The following is a 25651-nucleotide window of genomic DNA, read 5'->3' on the forward strand; positions in this document are numbered from 1 at the left end:
AAGTCATTATCTAAAGTTATTGATGAGTTCTTCTTGATATAAATGAATTTCACTTATTTAATAAATATGTAAAATTCAAAGCACATTTATTTTTTGCATACTATATCACTATCAGCCATTTGTTGTGGCTTACCACACAATAGACTTTCTATAATAAAGATGCAGGTGAGGTCTCTATCGGTCTGATCTTCTTGAGGACAAGGCCTTTGGCTTCTTCCACTCTCAACTCCTCTGCTAACCACTAGATGAGTCTGTAAGAGCACTTTTAACAGTTGACAAAGATTAAAATAAATCAAGTTAATAGATATTTTAATGTTTGTAATGACTTTATCAGTATAATAACATCACAGATACACACACAATATCAATAATGATATCATATTTCCTTTGTGCTAATAGCTGAAAAGTCATTTAAATCTAACTGAACACAATTTTAAGGAGATTTTAAACTTGCTAAAATCTTTCAAATGACACGTCTTTAACAGATCTTCATATTTCCTCGCGATCACGCCACACTTATTGTTTACACACACACACACACACACACACACAGTCTCGATCTGCACTGACGTTACGCTCAGCTACTAAACTACTTCCTGAAAAAAACTAAAACCACAAAAAAAGTAGAAAGCAAAACGGTTGTCTTTGTGTCGCACTAAAGATCCATCAGAAATTGCTCGTTTCTTATCATTTACACTGGAAATAATGTAATTGCATTTTATTCGTCAGAATGCATTTTAAGATGCATTTCCTGCAGTGTGTTTTGATGCTCATCTTTGTAATATCTGATGGTATGTATTGTTTGTTTACATTTAATGCTACAGGAAGTAAAAATGCTTACATTTCCATCACTCTCGTTACAGTTATATGACATTTAAAAGCAAAATGCCTTTCAAATGGTAATGGTGTCATTTTTTTTTAGCAAACCTTTCATCATTCACGAGAGAAAGTACATTTAAATGGTCAATTTCCGTTTTGATCTTCACGTGCCTGTTGTTTTGAACGGTGTTTACTTTCAAGACGCATATTGTTTTCTGAGGGGCTCAGTAATAATTCATTAAGGTGCTCAGACCTCTTAAACCACTTAAAGTATATGCGTACATGTGTCTTACATGCTTGGAAATTATAGCCTAGTATTTCTAAAATTATTATTTTTTATAAAAAAATTCATGTAATTAGTTAGGCTATATTTAGGTCTATTGTAATTTTATATCAGTAGTTATATTTATTTCTCTCTCTCAAACACAGATGTCCTGGGGTTTATTGTTCGAGGCCCCTCTGGTCCTCTGGTTGTTCCTCTGCGAGGTTCAGTCATTTTGCCCTGTTATGTTGAGACACCATTAGTAGCAGAGGAAGTGAAAGTTGTGTGGAGTAGAACAGACTCAGAGACTGTGGTTCATCTGTATCAAGATGGTGAGAGTCGACCAGAGGCCCAGCATCAGGATTATCATGATAGAGCTCATTTCTTTACTGATCAGATTCAACATGGAAACTTCTCCCTCCGTCTGGACGATCTGACAGCTGAAGACAAAGGGGTTTACAGATGTAAGGTTTACAGTCAGCAGGTTGCAGGGAAAACTTTAGTTGAAATAAAAGATGTTGGTAAGTGTGAATCATTTCTTACATTAGAATTTAAAACAAAAACTAGGGTATATTTCATTCTGTAATATTTCAGCTGTTCTTTCTTTCAGAGCGTTTGCTAGTATCAGGATCAGATGAGTCCGTTTCTGTGTCTGTGGGTGAGGATGTCACTCTGAACTGCTCTGTAGACTCTCACATCACACCTGAACACATTGAAGAGGTTTCATGGAAGAAAACAGATGAAGATATTCTGGTTCTGCTCTACCAAAACAATGAGGCTTTACCAGAGGCAGCAGATGAGCGATACAGAGACAGAGTTGAGTTCTTCACTGCTGAAATCCCCAAAGGAAACTTCTCTCTCAGACTGAAGCGTGTCAGAACTGAGGATAAAGGAGTTTACATGTGTCAGGTGTTTGCTGGAGGACTCTCAGCCAATGCAACTGTAGAGCTGGAGAGACTGGGTGAGTAGCAGATAAATAAGAAAACAATGTAAACCACACAAACTTGTGTTATTAACAATTTTATACTCGTTGAAGAAATGTTTATTCATAAATCTAAAGGGATCAATCGCAAAGTCCCAATTACAGGAGCCACTAAAGAGTTCCATACACAATAGTTTACAAAGGGCAACTCAAATAAACTTGAAAGGTGCTTTGTAGCCTAATGTATATAGAAACTTTCAAGGGTTCGAACTTCTAAACCTGGTAATGAATTTTGTTTTTTGTTAAAAACAGGCCTATGCATTTTGTTGAAATAATAATTAATTTAATTAAAAATGATTTGATTTAAAATGTTTGCTACATTTTAATGAATGATGTTTTGTTTGTATTGTACAATCAATAATTTTGGAAACTGTGTTGTATCACTTGATAAATGCACCTATGTAAACCTGTGTCCTGGAAAAATAATAATAATTGAGAGCTATTTACCTAGACCTCCTTATGCCAGAGAGGTTATTTGTTGATGTTTTGTTTTTGTAGCACCTTTTTTTGACACACAAACATTCTACTTAGAACCCTAATCAAGCCTTGTTTGTTCTAGAGTGGTAAGGTAGCAAAAATTCTAAATATATCGTCTTACCCTAGAATTCAGTTTCTGAGTTCCATTTAGCCGTTTAGTTCCATACAGTGCCACACATTGTGTAACTGATGTTTGTTTGACAGGTTTCTCTTGGCTACACATAACTGTGTTGGTTCTCTGTATTATTGCATCTGTATCTGTACTTCTGCTTTGCTGGATTGTTTACTCCAGATCAGAAAATCGAGGTATGCTTATATGAGAAATAGGCTTCAAAAATGTATATTATATTCTTTATTCTATATATGAAATGAGAAAATTATTTATTAAAAAAAATAATATATATATATATATTTTTTTTTATTATTATTTTTTTAATAATTTTCATTTCTAACTGGAGTTGGTTTGTATCTATTGTAGAGACAAGGCTGTGTCTTCAAGTTTGTCTATTCCTTTGCCCGTTTATTACTATGCTGTTGGCTTCAATCGTCTGGTGTTTTATTGAAGGTATTTCATCATTTTATCTGAGATCTACTGTATTAGTAATTCCAACATAGACCTTACAACTTAATTCAGTTCTGTCTAAAATGTGTCTATTAATTGATTTAGAATGGCTATACCAATTATATTTGTATATTTCTGAGTTATTTTTTTTATCATCAAAATAATGTGTTTCAGGTTCTTTGTATGAGACCATCTCTTGCTGTGTGCTCTATATTCTGGGGACATTGAGGTTGTATTGGGTTACACCATTAGCCACAGAATTTCCAGGTTGGTTTTTTTAATAAATTGCGGTATAAAACTCTTATATTCAGATTTTACATAATATCTGTGTCTACTGAGATTTGTCGTATCTATACATAAAGCTACAAGGGATTAGGCAAGAATTACTATTACTTGTTTTATTGGTAAAACTTTACAATAAGGTTCATTAGTTTACATTAGTTACTAACATTAGTTAACATGAACTAAGAATGAGCAATACTTCTACAATAATGTTAATTTCAGCATTTACTAATGCATTATTCAAATCTAAAGTTGTGTTTGTTGACATTAGTTAATGCACTGTGAACTAACATGACTAAACAATGAACGACGTTAACAAAGATGAATAAATAGTTTAATAAATGTATCGATCATTGTTTGTTCATGTTAGTTAATACATTAACTAATGTTAACAAATGACACCTTATTGTAAAGTGTTACTGTTTTATTACAGTTTTTGTTCTTTACATGATTTTACAACATTTTTTTCAGATAAAATCCTGAGGTATATCATGACTGCACATGTTAATCATGCAGTATTTATGACAGTGATATCTTCAGGTAAATCTATACTATAAATAATCTGGAAAACTAAACTTAATTTATCCTTAGTTTCAATTCTATCATCATTATATATATATATATATATATATATATATATATATATATATATATATATATATATATATATATATATATATATATATATATATATATATATATATATATATATATATATATATAGAACGAGAGAGAAATAGTTTTTTTTTTTTTACAGTGCACAATAGTAAAGTATACCATTAAGTTTAAATTAATACTTTATATCTGTGTCAGTACTTCTAGCTGAACATTTTGAAAACAGCAGAGTCATCAGAACAGTCACCATCGGTTTAATTGTCCTGATGGGTCTACTCTTCATTTTACGTGAGTGATCGTCCATAATGGAGCATCCACAAGATGAGGATATCTTGTTTTAATGCATTGTTGAAGACACTCATGCATTCAGATTTTTTTTTTTTTATACAGATATTTTTTTAAACAAGGAAACTTGTTTTAACTCACAATTAATGTCAGTACAATCTAGAACAATTTGCATATTTTACCTTTTTGAATAATTTTACCATAATTTACACAACCACTTCATTCACATTGTTCTTGAAGATTTCTAACCATAGAAAATGATTTAACATGTTCAAAACTGACACTCAATGCTTCTTTTGGACATTTATTGTATATATATTATTGTAGATATGCAGTAAGTGTTAAATATATTTGTTTTACATTTGTTATGTGTTGATACTGAATTCACACATTTGTATTTGATTTTTTTAATAGAACTGGCTGAAGAGAAGTTGCTGTCAAAGTCTGGAGAGTTAAGCAGAAAGATATACAGAAAAGTTCAACACTATGTAGCTACTTGTAGCTTTTCAGGGCTGCCTTCATTACAGCTTGCCCTTCTGCTCTACACTCATTTAGCCTCATATAAAGGTAAACAAGAACATTTTAAAACTGAATGAGAATTAACTAATTAATATTCTTGAGGAATACTCAGTTTGGTCTGCTTCTTACACAGCATAAATAAAAGTGTAAGTGTTATTGTGACAATTTATTTTTTGGACTCTAACCGCCTCTCTCTCTTTTTTTTAAGTGTTTATCATTACAGCTCTTGCAATACTTCATTGGTTGCCATATTTCTTTTGGAATAAAAATAAATGCTGTAAGTATGAGAAATTATATTTTGCTCAATGACTGCAGAAATTAATCAGTAGATGCATTTTACATTTACTGTACTTTTTTCTTTTTTTAAATAATGTTGAATGTACACCTAAAAGTGTCCGAGCTAGTTCTGTCTATTTGTGACTTGAATAACTTGTGTTTTTCAAGTGGTGGTCCTCAATAAAAAATCAGTTTCCATCTATACAAGTTTCACAAGTCACAGTTTCACTCAGTAACTATTTTTATTCTTGAGCATGTTTTCACTGTTTCTTTTGTCTTTTCAGGTGTACGTTGTCTGTACTATTCAGTATGGTTAATGATGATTGGGATGAGTGGAGCAATGGTGTATTTGTACATTATGCTCTTGAGAAAAGAAAAGGGTATGAATATATTTCTAATATTTAAAGATATTAAAAAGTTTAAACCATATTTATAAAAATGTAAGTGTACATCTGTTCATTTTTAACATAATTGGTATAATTGGTATTGTATAATATAAAATAATTTCTCGTTCTTGAGAGAGAAATTAAATAATTATGGGCAATTAATAAGGCTTTGCTGCTTTTTAATAAAGACTTTTTGTTATTTACAGATGATGCAGGACTGGTCTGTGTAGCAGGATTTGTTCAAGCCTTGTGGGTTCTTGCACTTTCTGAAGTCCCAGTCTATTATGAGAGTAAAGTACCGATCAGCTTCTTTCTTGTTCATGTGTTGTTTTTCAGTCCTCCTGTTTCATTCTCATCCACGAAGCTTAAGGTCTGGATAATTGTCTGCCGGGGATTATTATACTGCAGCCAATCAGAAAACTGATCCTGTGTCTAAAATCATTAACTCGTTCACTCATTCACAATTCCTTAATGAACTAACAAAAGTGTTTACCTCTGGCCCTACAGAGCTCCGCATGAGGAAAATTGTGTTCCTGTACGGATCAGCTGGTCTTGTTTTAGTAAACTCGGTTGCACTGATGACAGAACTGATAATGAAAGCAGGTGAGTGAACACAACATTTTAATGAGATTCCTAAGGTCATGTAGGATCAAAACATACTATTTGTTTAAAATGAATCTTCTTCCACAGTTTATGGCGTACGTCTGGTGGGAGATTTGCGGGTCATTGTCTTTCCGTCTGAGTGGCTCTTCACTGTAGCACTGCTGATTTTATCCCTTGTTGCGTCCTGTAAGTATGACCTGAAATGGATTTATCACTATGTGGGAATCATCCATCATGCTGGCTTTGCCACATCTGTGCATTAACTGAGGCTGTAACTATCTTTTCCTCTCTCACATCTCAGGTAAAGCTGTCAAAACAGAGTCTCAGGAGGCTCCTCAGGTGAGTTTTTTGGTTAATTAATACAATCATTTTTAAATATACTGACATTTAAAGTGGACAACAATAGAAAGATGTCACGTAAATACATTTTTCTTGTAATTGCAGACGTGGACACGTTTTAATGTGACTCCTGGTACAAAGCATACCAGTATAGATATGAACCAGAGGACTGGTGAATCCGTTGAAATGGAAACTCTGAGAAAAGTAGCTGGAGACAGTGAGGAGCATCAAGAAGAGGAGATCAACTAACAGTAAAGTGAACTGTGCTTTCTAAAAGATCTGACTGAACAGTTTTCATGGAATGAAACATTTCTGAGGCATATCGAACATGCTTTTTTTGTCTGCATGACTATTAGCAGCAGAGACTGGTGCACATCATCGTGGTTGGAGCTGAATAATTTTTTATATCTGCGATGTTGTGTCATTGATATTGTGGTATGTTGTTTGTGTTGCCAAATTATGCCTATTTCTACTTGGAAGTGACTTAAGTGCTTGAAGTGACTCAAAAATAGTTTATATATGCTCAAACCTTTATAGTATTTGTATGCATTTAAATATTTTAAATATAACATGTATGTAAATTATTGAATTTGTTTAATTAATTTGTTAAAATATGTACTTTCTCATATTTGTTCTTATGTTATTGCTGACTTTTCTTTAAAAGTGCTTACTAGAGCACTTACAACAATATTTACTAAAGTAATTTAGTAAAGTATTAGTTTCTGTAGTATCAAAATAGGTATTGAGGAATGTTGAATTTTACTGTAACTGTGTTGTGACTCTCTTTCAAGGGTTAGGTGCATGCTCCTGCATGGCTAGAGTAAGCTGCAAAGTGGATCCAGAGTCGAATGTATAGCATAATATGCTCTTCTGTTGCTTTTTTTCCACTGACATTTTCTGTGAAACACGTTACCTTTTCATTCTCTGTGAGGTGTTTGTTTATGCACAGTCACTTCTGATAATGATATTCTGCCTCATTCTTCTGATAAATTTGTGTAACATATCATCTTAAATGTTAGAAGACATTTAGAAGACACAGGTTTATTTTATTATTCAGGAGTATTTTGAAATGTATTTTTTTTATTATGAATATTTTTGTACTAAGTTCAAGCACATGATCTCCTGTAGTATTATATTGTGATCTGCATCTCTTGAGAGGTACGTTAACTCTGTAAATGACAATAAATATTTTGTAAGAAATTACAATCTTCCCCCAAGAATGTGATTTCCACCTGACCCCACTCAGTATGCTTTTTATTTATTTATATTATATTTGATTTTTTTATTATTATTTTTGTTTTAAATTTTTTTTATTATTTATTTTGTCTTGGATTAATTTTTTGTCTTGACGTTTATGCACACGTCATGATCATGATGGTCTATTGAGTGCAAATAATCTGACATAACGTGCTACTCTAAACAGATAAATCGAGATTAGGTTTCAAATATATTATTTTAATAAATGTAATTTTTATGCATATGTCTTCTTATGAGTTAGTTATGGCTGCGCGCCCCCAAGCGGCAGTCTTGATGATTTTTTAAAACATTTTTCTGCGCCAGCGGACACATAATGGAGAAACACGCTTTGCTTATTAATATTAATTTGGTCATACAAACGTTGCTTCTGAATCTATGGGGTCCAGGATAACGCAATGAATATTTAAAATAGAACCAGCCTCTTCAGCCAATCAGTTAGGCCAACCGAGACAACGTCACATTACGTAATTAATATTCATAAGGTAAGCCGGCTAATAGCGTTACTGGAGACCGAGGAAAAGAGCGAAGGTTAGAGATGTGAAAAACATTTGCTTATTACTTCTCCGGTTTTTAAAGTAAGCATTTGTACAGTATTACCCCTCTCGCAGTTGTAGTTGTATACAAATATTTAATATGCATCCGCTTCTAGTGAATCAAGCCGGATGTAAACAGAAGCGTGCTTCTGTGTTGTTGTTGTTTATCTGATAACGTTACTTTAAAGAGTTTCAATCAAACTGTTCATGATATTGTCCTGAAAGTGTGTATTTGGCTTGACCGCTGTCTTTAACGTTTTATTTGTCTTATTGAGCTTTATGAGCTTGTCTTATTGAGCTTTGAACCAAAATAATAACGTTAGAGTATTTGTTTGCTAACTCTTCTCTTCTGGCTCGGACACATGAAAGTAAAGATTAGGCCTACAGTCGACTGTAACGTTACAGCTGCTGTCGCTTTTAGAAAACAGTGTTTCACACAGTATCTGTTTCACAAGAGCACAACGACTATACTAGTTCTTAACACAGTCTTAACATGGTGGCTAAGTTTATGCAACTGGCCCCTGATTCTGCATTTTGATGCTCACTGGCTTTAAAATGTCATTTTGGGTGTTTCATATTCAAATCTGAGTGTTATTATTACACTAAGATCATGATATTATGGTCAACTTTCTAAATTGTTGCTGACAAGAGATTTTGCCAGTACACATGTTTGTGTGTAACAGGATTGATCTTTGTAGCTCAACTTAATTTGTTCTTCCTTATTGCTGATCCAGACAGTGTACTTTGTTCAAGATATCTGCTATTGTTTTCACAGTTAAACTGATCTCATGTGCCTGAAGGTTGGTTATTGATTGGAGAACTCAAGCAGAATGGAGAACTCATCTAAAGAAGAGTACAAGATCCAGTCGTTTGATTTGGAGACACAGAAACTCCTCAAAACTGCCTTGAAAGGTCATTATCTTGAATCTGCAGCAGTTTTGCACATTTTACAATCAGGCTCACAAATGTGTTTTGTTCTCTCCTCTCTCATCAGACCCAGGCTCCGTTGATCTGGAGAAAGTGTCCGATGTAATAGTGGACCAGTCTCTGAAGGACCAGAACTTCAGCAGGGAGGCCGGGCGCATCTGTTACACGATTGTCCAGGTAAACAAATGCAAGTTTTTATACAGAACACTTAAAAGTTTGCATGTTGCATTCTCTTCAGTGTATAAAATGCTCACATTTGCCTTGTAGTTTATTAGGACTGATTTGTAATCAGTTGACTCGCTTGATTCAGGCCGAGGCTAAACAGACCAACGGGAACGTGTTTCGGCGTCACCTCCTGAACCGACTACAGCAGGAGTTCAAAGCCAGAGAGGAGACGCGGCAGAGATCCACTCAGGAGTGGGTTTGCCTCGTGTCCTTCATCTGCAACATCTTTGACTACCTCAAGGTGAATGGTTGCCTTCTGTTTTAATGCTTAAAGACTAGATCACCCAAAAATGAAAATTTGCTGAACATTTACCCACCCTTAGGCTATCCAAGATGTAGAAGAGTTTGTTTCTTTATCAGATCAGATTTGGAGAAACGTAGCATTATATCACTTGTTCACCAGTGGATCCTCTGCAGTGAATGGGTGCCGTCAGAATGAGAGTCAAAACAGCTGATAAAAACATCACAATAATTCACAAATAATCCAGACCACTCCAGTCCATCAGTTAATGTCTTGTAAAGTGAAAAGATGTGTGTTTGTAAGAATCAAATCCATCATTAAAACGTTTTTAATTTTAAATCGCTGTTTCTGTCCATAATTATTGATTTCTCCAGAGCTAAAGTGGTCTCTTCTGAATCAGGAGAGAAATATGCGCATGTCAAGCAAAGCTTACAAGCAAAAACAGTCCAAAACAGCTCTAGACAAATTTGTTGGTGAATTTTGATGAGAGAACAACAGAAGATGGACTTTGTGTTGTTATGGATTATGAACTCCTATTTTGGCCAGAAGCGACGGTGTAAAGTTAAAATGCCCTTATGATGTTTTTTTTTTTTTTTTTTTTTTTTTTTTCTTACAAACACACATCTTTTCACTTCACAAGACATGAACTGATGGACTGGAGTGGTGTGGATTATTGTGATGTTTTTACCAGCTGTTTGGACTCATTCTGACGGCACCCATTCACTGCAGAGGATGCACTGGTGAACAAGTGAAGTAAATTTCTTCAAATCTGTTCTGATGAAGAAACAATCTCATCTACATCTTGGAAGGCTTGAGGGTGAGTGAATTTTCAATAATTTTTCATTTCTGGGTGAACTGTTCATTTTAGAATCACAATTGGGAAGGTACTCATGCTAACTATAATAAAAAAAAAAATACATATGTGAATTAATTTGAAGTGCTCACTCCATTTTAACTTTATTCTGTTTGTTTCAGGTGAACAACATGCCCATGATGGCCCTGGTGCACCCCGTCTATGACTGTTTGTTCAGACTGGCCCAATCTGATGCCCTGAGGAACGAGGAGGAGGTGAAACCTGAATATTATTATTGTTTGACTGAAATGGATAGACTAATTGAGTAAATAAATTAGTAATGCATCAATTTTTTTTGATGCATTACTAATTTATGTACTCAATTAGTCTATCATCGAACCTCCAGTTTCATCAGAAAATGGTTTGGAGGGTCAAAATCATTAACCACAACTTTTTGATATTTTCCATCTCTCTCTCTGTCTCAGGTGGACTGTCTGGTGTTACAGTTGCATCGTATCGGAGATCAGCTGGAGAAGATGAACCTGCAGCTCATGGATGAGCTGTTCAATCTGCTGAGGGATGGATTTCTCCTGCAGGAGGACCTGAGCTCCATGGGCCGCCTGCTCCTGCTGGAGATCCTTGAGTTTCGCGCAGGAGGCTGGACTTTCAGTGAAACAGCTCAGAAATACTACTACAGCGAAGTCACGGACTGAGGCCTCCACCAATCAGGAGCGAGAAACAAGGCGGCGGATCTGTAGGAACCAAGTGTGGAGGTTTTATTTTTCCATTTGCCTTTGAAGGTTTGGAGATTCACTAGGTATGAGGTTTGACATGAAGTAGAAGATTGGTCAAAGTTAGTTGCAGTACTGGGTTTTGGTTTTGACTTTCTGAAGTTGACTTGAAGTGACATGAAGTTCATCATATTTACTTTCTTAATACACATTCCTGGTTTTATAGTTTTATACATTCACATTATTAAAAAAAACTAACAAACAAGCAAAAAAAAAAAAATCATAACATTCATAATTTATTTTGATTAAAGTTTTATAACTTTATCATCTCTGAAAGGCCACTTGGGGTTTAATCAGTGGGTGCTGGTAGCACTATTACAAAGTCTTGCAGTCTTTTTCCAATCAGGATTTTGATAACATGTTGTAATTTTACTGAAATATACTAATGTCCCAGCATTCCCTAGGACAAATTATTAATATGTGCAATAATGCAGTTCACTCATGGTTAAGCGTACTAACAAATCAAGTAGAAAGTATAAAAACTAAGTTATAGCTAAAGGGCTTTTTAATGCTTTTTTGGCTATAATCACAGTATATTTAGTTATCATTGGTCACAGATCTTTAGATATTTTAGTTAATCAGTTTGAAAGTGAATGTAGTTCAAGTACATCTCCATTTGATCATTGAAGTGTTATAATAGCAGCATTACAATCATGATTCAGGTCTTATGTGTGTGTCAAGGGCTGGAATCTGAACACTAGAGATGATTATGGCTTTATTTGATAGAGATGGATGGATATTTAATACATTTTTAGGTGTTTGATTTTCTTAAATTGACTAACAAGTTATATTTGCCTCTGTAGAACGAGCAGCTATTTCTATTGTATAGAAAGGATTACTTTATATATTTGTTCTATAATACAATTTATAAAATGTAAATCTGTGACAAAATCTATGTTTTTAATGAACCAAACACAATTTATAAGAGTCACATTTAAATATAATGTTTCCTTAAGGCTAATAATTTTCTACTACGAAAAGAGCAGAGGTATATCCAAGAAAACTTCTTCAGGTGCTGGATGAAGACAAAGCGTCACAAGCTTGCATAAATTTGCACGGCTATGATTTTTTTTTTTTGTATAATTTAAATTTGATGAAGATCCATGGACTGAAGTGTTAACATGAAATCAGGTGATATGACAAAATGTTGTATTTGAATGTATATTAAAAAAAAAAAAGTAAAAGGTGTTGTAGATTTTTGTAACACTGTTCAACTGTTGTAAAAACAAATCCATGTCAAAAATGGAAATTTTTATAGACTTTTTATAGCTTTATTTACTTTCATACGAAGACAAACTGTATTTATGAGTCAAGATAACAGACTTTCTCATGTCCTTTTTTGTGATGCCCATCCATCCCAAACTCCTACTGCTGTCAGTCCAAAACAAATCACATCTTGAGGTGAATTAGGAGTCCAAACGTCCTCTCTCTACCACCAGCGGTAGTGTGCGTATGCCCTGTTGGCTTCGGCCATCTTGTGAAGGTCGTGTTTGCGTTTCACTACGTTTCCCTCGTTAGCGAAGGCAGCCAGCAGCTCCTGCGAGAGTTTCTCGTTCATGTGTGTGCGACGGTGCTTGTTGTCTCTGCATTCTGTGATCATCCAGTTCATGGCCAGAAAACGCCGCCGATTATCTGTGAGAGGAACCGGCACCTGCAGGACCAGTAATTCAGAGTGAGATTAAACATTAAGTCTTCTTCATAGAGCTTTTATGTAATTCCTCTAGTTTGACCATACTGTTGGTTGTATGGGAAAGATCTGATTTTGAAAACTAATTTTGTGTTTTATAAAAGAATGTCATACCGGTTTGAAACAACATGAAGGTGAGTAAATGATGATAATTTTCACTTTGAATGAATTATCCCTATAAACATCACTCTGGGTAAAAGGATATAATTTTATTAAATGTTAAACAAATATTGTTCAAAATGTGTGCACATTTAATTCCTTGCAACATTAAATTATATTTTCTTCATTGACTTTCAATCATTTCTCGAGAGATATTTGTATCAGTGTTGGCCATATGCAAACCCATTAAATGATCGCTGATTCTGAGTTGCATATCTACAAACATCTGACGATCATCTCAGAGTTGTGAAATATTAAATGTTGTTCACAGACCTGATAAGATTTCCCTCCTTTCTGAACATTGGCCAGGCCAATGATGGGTTTGCAGTTCTCTAGGGCCTGATGGAAGATGGTGTATGGATTGCACTCGATCTCTTCTCTCTTAGCTGCTGGAGATCTGTGGTATTTCTCCACCTGTTTTCTCTTTATGGTCTCCAGCGTCTAAACAGACACAAAACATCCTAGCAGAAATTGTCAAAACTCATATGAACAATTTTGTAATATTTTTGAAAGATGTCTCTTATGCTTACAAGGCTGCATTTTTTTTTTTCCAATACACAGAAAAACAGGAATATTGGGCATTACAATTTAAAATAACTTTTTTTTTATTGTCAAATATTGTAAAACGTAATCTATTCATGTGATGCAAAGCTGATTTTTCAGAATTATTACTCCAGTGTCACATGATCCTTCAGAAATCATTCTAATTGCTGATTTGCTCAAGTATTAATTATTATTGTGCTCAATTATCACTAATGGATCATATTATTATTATTATTAGTGTTTTGCTGGTTTAAAATTATCATAAGTATTTTATTATAAATAAGCATTTATATGAAATTGAAATTTCGTAACATAACATTTTTGTTTTTGTTTTTTTTTTAAAGTCTGACTTACCCCAAACTTCTGAACAGTAAGTTAATGCATCACAGTTTCCACATAAATATGAAGCAGTACAACTGTTTTCAACATTGATATTAAGACATGTTTCATGAGCAGCAAATCAGCATTTGAAAACTGTTTCTGAAGGATCATGTGACACTGAAGTAATGATGTTGAAAATTCAGCTTTACTGTCATAAGAAATAAATTAGTATTTTAAATTGTATTTAAACAAGTTATTAAATGGTCATAATACTTCACAATATTACAGTGTATATTACATTTTTGGTTCAACAAATGCAGCATTGATGAACAGAAAAGATGTTTAAAAAACAAACAAAAAACATTAAACATTTTAATTCCAGCCGTTTGACCACCAGTGTGTGTATATAATGGGATTTGATCACTAGTGTGTGTATATAATGGGATTTGATCACTAGTGTGTGTATATAATGGGATTTGATCACTAGTGTGTGTATATAATGGGATTTGATCACTAGTGTGTGTATATAATGGGATTTGATCACCAGTGTGTGTATATAATGGGATTTGATCACTAGTGTGTGTATATAATGGGATTTGATCACTAGTGTGTGTATATATGGGATTTGATCACTAGTGTGTGTGTGTGTATAATGGGATTTGATCACTAGTGTGTGTGTGTATAATGGGATTTGATCACTAGTGTGTGTGTGTGTGTGTGTGTGTGTGTGTGTATAATGGGATTTGATCACTAGTGTGTGTGTGTGTGTATATAATGGGATTTGATCACTAGTGTGTGTGTATAATGGGATTTGATCACTAGTGTGTGTGTGTATATAATGGGATTTGATCACTAGTGTGTGTGTGTGTGTGTGTATAATGGGATTTGATCACTAGTGTGTGTATATATGGGATTTGATCACTAGTGTGTGTGTATAATGGGATTTGATCACTAGTGTGTGTATATAATGGGATTTGATCACTAGTGTGTATATAATGGGATTTGATGATAACCTGTGTCATGATTCCTCTAGCAAGGATTTTGTTGCCGTCTTGCATCATCATGTTGATGAACTTGCTGTTGGAGTAAAACAGATAATCACTGCTCTGAAAGATATATATATATATATATATATATATATATATATATATATGCACACAGTGCAGTCCAAAATATTGGGACCAAGAGTGAAAATGTATATATATTTTAAAAATTACAGCACATTTCAAACAATATTATAAGCATAATATAATTGAACATCTAAATGAGATTATTAGTTAAATGATTTTGATTGTGTCTTCTGGACCCCACTGTGTTTCTGTTCAGGTCACAGAGCTATAATAAGGTTTCATGCAGGTGGTTTAGTCTTTACCTGATCAGAGGGTCATTGAAAGGAGAGCTGGTGTCGCTCGACAGAGCTGCTTTTATCGGCCTCACTGTTTTCAGTTCCTGCAGCTCTTTTTCTTCAGGACTGAGCTCTGATTCTGGCACACGAGCATCTTTACTGGGATCAGGATCCAGATAGTATGGATTATACCGACTCCATCTCACCAAACACAGACTGAGAGAAGATGCATGCTAGTCAGTAAATCAAATCAAGCTGAGGAGTGAGCACACATGCTTCAGTTTCAGATCAACAGCGATAAATATCACAAATGATGAATTACAGAGCAAAGCTGATGTGTCCTATACCTAACTTCGATCATTCCTGGCAAACATAAGCACAGAAAACTAGTCAAATATACCTCGGTGTCCAAGGTTTCAGTAAATATCTGACGGAGGCTGCCATCTTTAGGATATTAGAGGAGAAACACAAACACAGATCTCAGATCATCGCTAAACTCACTCTGACAGGACCTCAGCTGAAGAACGCGTCCTAAAATATTGCCTGAGTAAAATACCACTATTTGTTTTAATGATAATAAAAAATGTTTTGAATGTTCTGCATTTTGCATTTACAGTAGCTATAGAATTGTTCTTGTTCAGTGTTTAACTAATAGTTCTTTACACTGAAAAGTCAGGCAGTCGGTGAATTTACGGTTTGTTTATATATGTCTACAAATACTGCGCCCCCCCCCCCCCCCCCCAGCCAGTGTCTCGGATTTATTCATTTTATTTAAAACAAGTTCAAATAGACTCATAATTCTGTGTATTATTTCGCTTTTAATAATAATAATAATAAAAAAAAGACATTTAATTAATTTTCAAGATTTTTATTTGTCACATACACAATTATACAGAGTATAACCAGCAGTGAAATGTAGGTCAGGTCCGCTCCAAGGACAGTGCAATTATAAAGTTTAATACCTATACCAAGTTGTTTCAGTGCAGATGCAAATGCTACTTGATATTTGTTTCACAGGTTTCTCTTCTTGGCACATAGCTGTGTTGTTTTTCTGTTTTGCTGCTGGCTCTGGAGCTGTGCTTCTGCTCTCACTGTTTGTAAGTGAATTATTATTTCTTGTGATTTAATTAACTCTGTATGTCACAAAGTAAGTGTTTTGTTAATTTAACTGTGCTTATTCTGCATCTTCTCTCCAGCCACCAGCAACACAATCTGGATTCTTCAGCTTTCTCTGGTCTTTTGTCCAAACATCTGTATGTTCTTGGCCTTCATGCTTTGGGGCTTTACTGAAGGTGAGTTGTTTAGTGTTTTTAGTTATATTTGTATATAGTAAAATAAAATAAGAGGTATAATATTAATAAGTAAAATAATATTAATATAGTTTTAAACTTAGCCCTCACAGGAGACTTTGTGCATTTTTAGATTTTCAAAAACACCATTTAGTATGTTTTTTAAGCCTTTTGAATCACGGGGACATAGGCAGTGTCCTCATAAACCACCTTCATATTGTAATACCTCTGTCATACCCATGTTATTATACAAATTTGTGTCCTCATAAACCACATAAACATGCACACACACACACACACACACACACACACACACACATGAACTGGTGCGACTGTAAAACAGCAAATATGTAAAATAAAATAATTAATTCAACTACAATGCAGTAAAAAAAAGTGGACAGCAAGGAATGGGTTACCTCAAGTTACCGTGCATCTGTCTAGACCCACCCTTGCGACAATTTAGAAGTAAAATTGAAACTGAAACTGAAAGTTTTGCTGCATTTCATGAGCATCAGTGTCCACCAGTAATAACAGCTGCCATCGTTTGTAGCTACAAGTCATAAACGTTTTGTTTAATTTCGCATATTTGAAGATGCACCTGGAGAACTGTATTTTGATGTCAGTATTATTGACGATCGCTGATGGTACGTACAGTATGATCTCCTTCAGAATGATCTTATTCAGGGCCGTCAGCTGTGGACCGGCTGTGATTATTTTTAGCAGAATAGAAATGTTTACATAATGAATCGGGTTTTAAACTGCTAAAAATATTAATAATATAAATAATTTTTTTATTTATTTTTAAGTAAATTAGTAATCATTGTTTAATCTCATCCGCTTAAAGATATTTGTTTTCCCTGTAACGGTTCAGTGTGGTTAAGTAGGACAGTTGAGTATAAGAAAATATGTAACCGGTTCTACTTCGCCTCGCTCCGAGCGGGATTCGAACCGCGGTCTCCGGCGCGGGAGGAGGGCGCTCTAACAAGGAGGCTAAAGGCAACGGCCTCTAGCGTCAGTCGCCAGAGCGCCTCTTTTTGAGATCAGGGGAGTGAGGTTTACACGCATCAGCACTTACTTGCCTACGTCTATTACACATACAATATATAGCCTAGTAACCCAGCAAAATTCCTTGTATGTGTAAGTACACCTGGCCACTAAAACATTCCATTCCATTCTATTCTATTCTATTCTATTCTATTCTATTCTATTCTATTCTATTCTATTCTGTTTTTTGTTTTTTTTCTGGACACATCATGGCTTGATGTGATACACTCTCAGAAAAAAAGTTGTCACTGGGGAAGTAATAATTTGTGCACTTTAGGTACTAATATGTACTTTTAAAGTACTAATACACCCTTTAGGGATAAATAAGGGACAAAGGTATACCGTTTTCAAAGGTATCCGCCACAGTGACATCAGTAGTACCTTTTTTTCTGAGGGCGTACAAAAAAAAAAAAAACCTGATTTGATGTGGTCACATGATATCGTAATGAATTGAAACTTGCCAAATAGAATTATAATTTAAATAGGAATTTATAATGCTATATATATGCTCATTGACAATTTATATGAAAAAGTGTTTCAATTCTGTAAGGATAATAATTCAATTGCTACACTGTAAAAAGTAATAAGTTGACTTAAAAAAAATTGAGGAAACCTGTTGCCTTAAAGTTATCAAGTAAATAATAATTAAAAAAAATAAGTTAAGTGACAAACCACTTAATTTTTTTAATTGTTATTTACTTGATAATTTTAAGGCAAGGGTTTTCCTCAATTTTTTTAAATTTAAGTCAACTTATCACTTTTTGGAGTGATTAAGTTAAGTTAACTTATCACTTTTTACATAGGATAATGGCTAAAGTGTAAATTCTGAAGTGCTTCTGTTCTTTTCATTGAAAAGTAAACTCTCCACTATATTTTTATGGAGTCTACAGATTTAAGACACTTTTTTTTCAAAACAATATTCTCAACTTAAAGTCTGCTGGTATTTTCAGTCAGAAGTAGAACAGACAGTTTGTTTTCAAATCAACACAATATTTTATACATAATTAATTTGTACAGCAAAATGTTGTAATGAAAGCTTTCTGGCCTCTTTCACTTCTTAATGTGTGTTTCACAGCAGAATAACATTCAACATTTGAGAAGCCAAGTGTTTATTATTTGATCAATTTTATTTATTTATTTATTTTAGGGTTCACTGTGCGCAGCCCCTCTGCTCCTCTGGTTGCTCCTCTGGGATCTTCAGTGGTTTTGCCCTGTTATGTTGATGAACTCTTATCAATGGAGGATCTGAAGGTGGAATGGAGAAGAATAGACTCAGAGACTCTGGTTCATCTGTATCAAGATGGTGAGAGTCGACCAGAGTCCCAGCAGCAGGATTATCATGAAAGAGCTCATTTCTTTACTGATCAGATTCAACATGGAAACTTCTCCCTCCGTCTGGACGATCTGAGAGCTGAAGATGAGGGAGAATATACATGTGCTGTTTACAGTCAGCAGGAATCTGGAGAAACTGTGGTTCAAATAAACCTCAGCAATGTTGGTGAGTGTGGATTACATGAGTTATTTTATTCTCAATGTACTATTATTCTCCAGGAGAAAAAAAAAACTAAATTTTTCTATCATGTAACGTGTTTCACAGGTTTCTCTGTTTCACACATAATGGTGTTGGTTCTCTGTATTTCTGCATCTGGATCTGCACTTCTGCTCGGCTCTATGATCTACTGCAGATCACACAATACAAATACAGGTTTTTGTGTGCCTGGAGATTATTTCATTTGAAAAGTTGAAAATTGCTGTTATTAAATCAGTTAAAATAATAGCGTTTTTGAACCTTTAGCTATCCTTCTACTCATGGGAGGATAGCTTTTTAGAACAAGGACAGTTTAAAATCCAAACAATTACTGTGTTTTGGAGATAGTTTGTTGAAAATGTCTGGTTAAGGCTGGAATACACTACACAACTTTTAAAATCTGAACAGATTTTTAAAACACTAGGCATCATACACTTACCAACTTTGCAAATAGTGACAAAGGAAAACTGGCCATCATACACCACGCGACTGTGGATCATACACTAGCAGACTTTCAAGTCGTTCCGATTACAGAAACATGCGCCTTGTTGCTAGGAGATGCGTGACAGATGAAACAATCATGGATGTGCAGGAAATGAGCGCAGTAATCAGTTTGGTTGCATATTTCTGTAAATTGTCAGACAAAATATTTCTGTAGACTTCCATGCCATCATGTGTTACATCATTAATGAAGATTAATGAGCCTGTCCCAGAAGAAGCGATGAAAGCCCAAGCCATTACATTACTTGTGTAATGTGTACTATAATGTACACCTGTGTACACTGTGTTTCAGATGAGCTTGTATGTTTGGGATCATGATCAGATCCTTTCTTTCTCCAAACTTTAGCCTTTCCATCACTTTGGTCCATAAAATCAGTCCATAAGACCTTGTCCCAGAATTTTTGAGGCTCGTCTCCTATTCTTCTTGCTAATGAGTGGTTTGCATCTTCTGGTGTAGCCTCTGTAATTTTGTTCATGAAGTCTTCTGCGAACAGTAGATTGTGATGCCTTCACTCCTGCCCTCTGGAGGTTGTTGCTGATGTCACTAACAGTTGTTTTAGGGTCTTTCTTTACAGCGGTCACAATGTTTTTGTCATCAACTGCAGATGTTTTCCTTGATCTACCCGTTTGAGGTGTTACTTAGTACACCAGTGGTTTCTTTCTTCCTCAGGAGATTCCAAATGGTTGTACTTGCTATTGCCAGTGTTTGTGCAATGGTTTGATTGATTTTTCATCTTCTCTCAGCTTCACAATTGCTTGTTTTTCACCCATAGACACCTCTCTGGTTTTCATGTTGGTTACATGTCTAACTAACTATAAATGCAGTCTGCACGGCTCTGAAACTGAGCACAGACATTCAGTGCTATTTATTGTTTGAATAATCAATGAATAGGACACACCAGGGCAACAAAACACACCTGTCAGACCCACACAGATGTCAAACCCAAATGTTTACAGTCTACAGCAAAAATAAAGGAATTAGCCTTACTGTTCCAATACTTTTGGAGGGCACTGTATATGTGACCCAGGGGCCGGATTCACGAAAATCTTCTTAAGAAATAAGTTAAGAAATTTCTTAAGATAAATTATACGAAGTTCGTAAGAATGTTCTTAAGTGCAATTCTTGAAAAATTCTTAAGTTCTCAAATATATTCTTAAGAACATCTTAATTTTTTTCTTAAGAAGAAAAAACTCACACTTTATTGTCTTTTTGCACTTCCTGCAGATTACCCTAATAATCATAGTAAGCACGCACACTCTTTTTGTCGCGATTTTGACTGGCGCTCAGCTTTACATTTTTAATGCGGCATGTTTTTGAACAGCCTGTCTCAAGCCGCAGCAATTTTTTATTTTTTTTATTTGAAGAACTATAACATACAACATATTATCAAGAAACAAAATAATAAAAAAAAGGAAAAGAAAAAGATAGAAAGACAAATTACAACAAACAAAACAGTAGCCAGGGGGAGGAAAGTATTAAACTTAAAACAAGAAATACATATACAGTGGGGATCGAAAGTTTGGGCACCCCTTGCAGAATCTGTGAAAATGTGGATAATTTTACCAAAATAAGAGCGATCATACAAAATGCATGTTATTTTTTATTTAGTACTGTCCTGAGTAAGATATTTTCCATAAAAGATGTTTACATATAGTCCACAAGACAAAAAAAATAGCTGGAATTATTAAAATAACCCCATTCAAAAGTTTGGGAACCCTTGGTTCTTAATACTGTGTGTGGTTACCTGGATGATCTACAACTGTTTTTTTGTTTTGTGATGGTTGTTCATGAGTCCCTTGTTTGTTCTGAACAGTTCAACTGAGCACTGTTCTTCAGAAAAATCCTCCAGGTCCTGCAGAATCTTCAGTTTTCCAGCATCTTTTGCATATTTGAACCCTTTCCAGCAGTGACTGTATGATTTTGAGATCCACCTTTTCACACTGAGGATGATTGAGGGACTCAAACACAACTATTAAAAAAGGTTCAAACATTCACTGATGTTCCTGAAGGAAACACGATGCATTAAGAGCTGGGGGTGAAAACTTTTTGAATTTAAAGATCAAGGTAAATTGTACTTCATTTGTCTTCCAGGAAACATGCAAGTATCTTCTGTCGCATCAGAAGGGCAGTACTAAATGGAAAAATATGATATTTCAACAAAATAAGAAAAATTTGGACATCTTCATCCTGTTCAAAAGTTTTCACCCCCCAGCTCTTAATGCATCGTGTTTCCTTCTGGAGCATCAGTGAATGTTTGAACCTTTTTTAATTGTTGTGTTTGAGTGGTTTGCTTCAGGAATGTGTTGAAAATAAGTGGGTGTGGTATCCTGATCCCGACCAGGCATTACACAGAAATAGAAATAATGAACAAGTTAGTAAACAAAAAAGAGTGCAAAAAAGCACAACAAATAGTAAGTAAAAACCTGAGAAACGTCTCAGGTTATGCATGTAACCATGGTTCCCCGAAGGGAACGAGACGCTGCGTCAGATACGCTTTGGGAACGCCTTCAGCGTGACCGTGCTCTGAATTATCTGTACAATCAGTCCAATGGAAGGGCGAGGCGTCACGGGCGTGTGACGTCATGACCAGGAAGCTTTAAAAGCACGTGAGATGGAGCCGGCTTCAGCTTCTAAGAATGAAGCAAGCGCTGGCAGTGATGCCGGAGGAATGGCCTCGAGATGCAGCGTCTCGTTCCCTTCGGGGAACCATGGTTACATGCATAACCTGAGACGTTCCCCTTCAGGAACTCGAGCTGCGTCAGATACGCTTTGGGAACGAGATACCTACGCCGCCAGACTGACAAGTCCCTGCCTAATGTGACTAGGACGAGAGGACAGAAGAGCCCGGAGCGGCTCGAATGTCGAGGTCATAAAACCTTACAAAAGTGAGGGGCGTGGACCACCCAGCAGCGTTGCAGATGTCCTGCATAGACACACCTGCTAGGACGGCCTTGGAGGCCGCCACACCTCGGGTTGAGTGAGCTCTGACTCCCATCGGCGAGGGGAGCTGAGAGGACTCATAGGCAGTATTAATAGCTTCCACTATCCAAGCTTCTGCTGGTCGGGCTCCCTGAGGGGAGGAGGACAGAAGGCCTGAAGTACGATGGGCTGTGGCATCACAGAGGGAACTTTAGGTACATACCCCGCTCGGGGGTAGAGAAAAACTTTGGCCATACCGTGCGCAAAGTCAAGATAGGCAGGGGCCACTGAAAGGGCCTGTAGATCACCAACTCTCTCTTAATGGTGAGGAGTCTTGTCAGATATCTCCTCAATGGGCTCAAAGGGAGCCTTGCAAAGAGCCTCTAGTACCACAGCCAGGTCCCACGTGGGGACACGTGAACATATCGGCGGCCTCAGCCTCAGCGCACCGCGGAGGAAACGTGTAACTAGGGGGTGTCTACCCACTGACTGACCACTGACAGGAATGTGGTAGGCCGCAATGGCCACCACGTACACCTTAATGGTGGAGTTGGTTAACCCTGCAGAGAGACGGGCCTGCACGAACTCCAGAACTGTACCAATCGGGCAGTTAGCTGGGTCGAGCTGGCAACCTCCGCACCATGAAGTGAAGAGCTTCCACTTCAGGGCGTACAATTTTTCCTCGTAGAGGGAGCTCTGGATTGGAGGATGGTCTCAGCAACCTCGGTTGAGAGACCGGAAGCTAAGAGCTGTGCCCCCTCAGTGGCCACACCCACAGCTTCCACAGCTCCGGGCGAGGGTGGACGATTGTGCCCCCCGCCTGTGAGAGGAGATCTCCCCTGACGGGAATCTCCCATGGAGTGCCGTCAAGGAGAGAAATCAGGTCCGAGAACCATACTCGGCCCGGCCAGAACGGCGCTACCAGAAGTAGACTGACCTCATCCTGGCACACTCTCGCCAGAACTCCCGGGAGCAGAGCCATAGGGGAAAAAGCGTACAGACGAAGCCTCGGCCAAGTCTGTACCATAGCATCCAGTCCTAGAGGAGCTGGAGGAGTCAGAGAGGACCAGAGGAGACATTGAACTGACACTATAGTCGCAAACAGGTCCAACTGTGCCTGGCCAAACACTCTCCATATCTGCTTCACCACCTCGGGGTGAAGCATCCATTCCCCGGGCCTCAGCCCCTGTCTCAACAGAACATCTGCTCCCACATAGAGATGCCCAGGAATGTGCACTGCTCTTAATGAGAGGAGTTTGCCCTGGGACCACACAAGGATCTGGTGCGCCAGCTTGTACAAGGGTCACGACCGCAGACTTCCCTGGTGGTTTATGTACGAGACCACCGACGTACTGTCGGTGTGCACCAACACGTGGTGGTCTCTTAGGTCTGGGAGGAAGTGTTTGAGTGCTCGAAACACGGCCAGCATCTCCAGCCAATTGATATGCCATGTCAGATGGCGGCCACTCCACAGACCGCGGGCAGGGAGGCCACTCATAACTGCTCCCCAACCGGTGAGGGACGCGTCCGTCGCTAGTGTTACACGGCGACAAGGAGCTCCCAACCCCGGGCCCTGGGACAAGAACCAAGGTTTCCTCCACATGTCTAAGGCACGTATGCAATGTCTCATGACCTTGAAAGTGCGGAGTGGTTTTCCCCTCGGGGAGAACCCCTTGGTCTTGAGCCACCACTGTAGGGGTCTCATGTACAGCAGGCCAAAAGTAATCACGTTGGACACGCTGGTCATAGGCAGCAGGACGTTTTAGCCAAAGACTATCCAGCGAGAATGACGATCCGCAGATCCGCCTTCTGCTAGAAGCCTTTGGCCCGGGAGCGCGACTCTGACTCCAATATTACCGGAAGTACGAGAGGTGATGCTCCCTAAACGAGGAGCTGGACCACGGTTGGGGCTGCTCCGCCCAGCAGTCCCTGCTGATCACCTCAACCTCCTCAGAGGAAGCAAGGAAAAGCATCGCGCTCTCACTCGAGAAAAGTCCCAAGAGGCTCCTATACACACATATGTATGTGTATACATATATACACATCTAACTTCTCCTAGTTAGATGAAATACATCATTTAATTCCTCAGAAATTAAATGCAGAAAGACAACCAGACGAGTAAACACGGTCTGATATGAAAAGGATTCATAATAAGAATGAGAATGACGTAATGCACGCGGTCGCCTCGGCAACGCGCGCTGCAACAGCGAGCTCTCACTAAAAGGGGGAAGAACCGCACCGCGGACTTCCAGCCCCAAGCGAGAGTGCTAGATCTGGGGAATGCAGGTGGAGATAGGGCGAACCCGTCTCCAACCCATCCGCCAGATCCATGTTGCAGTCCCCGCGATCTCACTCGCCACCATGCCTCAGCAGTGGCGGACCGGAACCGCAAGATCTTACGGCGGGGAAAAGCACAATCAGCCCTTTATCTTAGAGCTGACAGCGCGAATATAATGATGTTGTCATTCATAATATGCTTGTGCAAACACTGCAGCTTTACAAAGCTCATCGACGTCTTTCACGTCCACCTCCTCGGAGGAAGACAAGCGGAGCGTCGAGCCCTCTCTCTGGGGGAAGAAATCGTGGAGCGGGCTTCCGAACACAGAGAGCGGGCGCTGGATCTGATGATCCATGTGCGAGCCCCACGAGTGCAGCCGCCGCTCTGCCTCGGCAGCCGCGGTGCCAGCACCGTGAGGAACACTCGCAAAGGCCTCCTTCTCGAAGAGAGCCCTCTGGGAGCGAAGCGTGCGTAGCGGCAGCCGCTCACAGTGTGAGCAGTCGGCTCCCTCAAGAGCTGACCCCGCATGCTTCGCTCCCAGGCAGACCATGCACAAACTGTGTGTATTCATGATTGTAGCTAGAGCAGGGAGGAACACACAGCTTGAAGCGTGAACCGAGATCGCCCTTATGCTTTGATTTACTTGTGGCCTTGGACATAGTGCTTTATTTTGACAAACAACACCAAATAAGACTCACAAAACAAATATCGGACTGACAGACACACAGAGCGCTTGCTGAATGACAGAAAGCTGAAGCCGGCTCCACCTCATGTGCTTTTAAAGCTTCCTGGTCGTGACGTCACCCGCCCGTGACGCCTCGCCCTTCCATTGGACTGATTGTACAGATAATTCCGAGCACGG

The 25651-nt window shown here is 37.6% G+C and overlaps 4 protein-coding genes across 8 annotated transcripts in view; 2 read left to right on the forward strand and 2 right to left on the reverse strand.

Moving 5' to 3' along the window:
- The first annotated feature begins 613 nt into the window (after positions 1–613).
- LOC306853320 (uncharacterized protein) lies at positions 614–7647 on the forward strand. Of its 3 annotated transcripts, XR_013782730.1 has the most exons (17): positions 614–791; positions 1249–1602; positions 1692–2042; positions 2745–2846; positions 3019–3105; positions 3277–3369; positions 3856–3924; positions 4198–4287; positions 4699–4851; positions 5012–5080; positions 5364–5459; positions 5672–5755; positions 5973–6068; positions 6156–6254; positions 6370–6407; positions 6513–7402; positions 7465–7647. XR_013782730.1 is itself a non-coding variant. In XM_079390637.1 (16 exons), the coding sequence occupies exons 1-16, from the start codon at positions 731–733 to the stop codon at positions 6654–6656; spliced, it is 1986 nt and encodes a 661-aa protein (XP_079246763.1). In that variant the 5' UTR covers positions 614–730; the 3' UTR covers positions 6657–7647. The 3 variants fall into 3 exon arrangements, 2 of the variants coding, with proteins under 2 accessions (XP_079246763.1, XP_079246764.1); XM_079390637.1 differs by having other exon boundaries at positions 6513–7647; XM_079390638.1 differs by lacking the exon at positions 3856–3924 and having other exon boundaries at positions 623–791; positions 6513–7640.
- Positions 7648–8121: 474 nt separating this feature from the next.
- LOC306854092 (MIF4G domain-containing protein B) lies at positions 8122–12489 on the forward strand. Of its 3 annotated transcripts, none has more exons than XM_079391905.1 (6): positions 8122–8192; positions 8973–9109; positions 9192–9301; positions 9435–9590; positions 10566–10658; positions 10869–12489. In XM_079391905.1, the coding sequence occupies exons 2-6, from the start codon at positions 9028–9030 to the stop codon at positions 11094–11096; spliced, it is 669 nt and encodes a 222-aa protein (XP_079248031.1). In that variant the 5' UTR covers positions 8122–8192; positions 8973–9027; the 3' UTR covers positions 11097–12489. The 3 variants fall into 3 exon arrangements, with proteins under 3 accessions (XP_079248031.1, XP_079248032.1, XP_079248033.1); XM_079391906.1 differs by having other exon boundaries at positions 8122–8239; positions 10869–12340; XM_079391907.1 differs by having other exon boundaries at positions 8144–8636; positions 8684–9109; positions 10869–12339.
- Positions 12252–15755, reverse strand: LOC306854085 (small ribosomal subunit protein uS7m-like). Its single transcript, XM_079391894.1, has 5 exons — positions 15630–15755; positions 15257–15445; positions 14898–14961; positions 13294–13461; positions 12252–12825 (listed from the first exon to the last, which is right to left on the reverse strand). Exons 1-5 carry the CDS (start codon positions 15671–15673, stop codon positions 12604–12606), a joined length of 687 nt encoding a protein of 228 aa, XP_079248020.1. The 5' UTR covers positions 15674–15755; the 3' UTR covers positions 12252–12603.
- A 2935-nt stretch (positions 15756–18690) lies between these two features.
- Positions 18691–25651, reverse strand: part of LOC306853338 (lysosomal acid phosphatase-like) — a 143629-nt gene continuing 136668 nt past the window's right edge. The window contains exon 11 of the mRNA XM_079390651.1: positions 18691–18957. Coding sequence (XP_079246777.1) covers positions 18835–18957 — 123 coding nt within the window. The 3' untranslated portion in view covers positions 18691–18834. The remainder of the gene's footprint in view (positions 18958–25651) is intronic.

The sequence above is a fragment of the Barbus barbus genome (genome assembly GCF_936440315.1).
Source record: "Barbus barbus genome assembly, chromosome: 3".
In the NCBI taxonomy this organism is placed as follows: domain Eukaryota; kingdom Metazoa; phylum Chordata; class Actinopteri; order Cypriniformes; family Cyprinidae; genus Barbus; species Barbus barbus.

Bases quoted from the DNA above. Each gene is read 5' to 3' on its own strand.
- LOC306853320 (XM_079390637.1), top strand. From the start codon at position 731: ATGCATTTTAAGATGCATTTCCTGCAGTGTGTTTTGATGCTCATCTTT. The intron at 1,603-1,691 runs GTAAGTGTGAAT...TCTTTCTTTCAG, and splicing joins AGTTGAAATAAAAGATGTTG to AGCGTTTGCTAGTATCAGGA. The intron at 6,069-6,155 runs GTGAGTGAACAC...CTTCTTCCACAG, and splicing joins AGAACTGATAATGAAAGCAG to TTTATGGCGTACGTCTGGTG.
- LOC306854092 (XM_079391905.1), top strand. From the start codon at position 9,028: ATGGAGAACTCATCTAAAGAAGAGTACAAGATCCAGTCGTTTGATTTG. The intron at 9,591-10,565 runs GTGAATGGTTGC...TGTTTGTTTCAG, and splicing joins ACATCTTTGACTACCTCAAG to GTGAACAACATGCCCATGAT. The intron at 10,659-10,868 runs GTGAAACCTGAA...TCTCTGTCTCAG, and splicing joins CCCTGAGGAACGAGGAGGAG to GTGGACTGTCTGGTGTTACA.
- LOC306854085 (XM_079391894.1), bottom strand. From the start codon at position 15,673: ATGGCAGCCTCCGTCAGATATTTACTGAAACCTTGGACACCGAG. The intron at 15,446-15,629 runs GTATATTTGACT...ATCTTCTCTCAG, and splicing joins CTGAAACCTTGGACACCGAG to TCTGTGTTTGGTGAGATGGA. The intron at 14,962-15,256 runs GTAAAGACTAAA...TTACTCCAACAG, and splicing joins TTCAATGACCCTCTGATCAG to CAAGTTCATCAACATGATGA.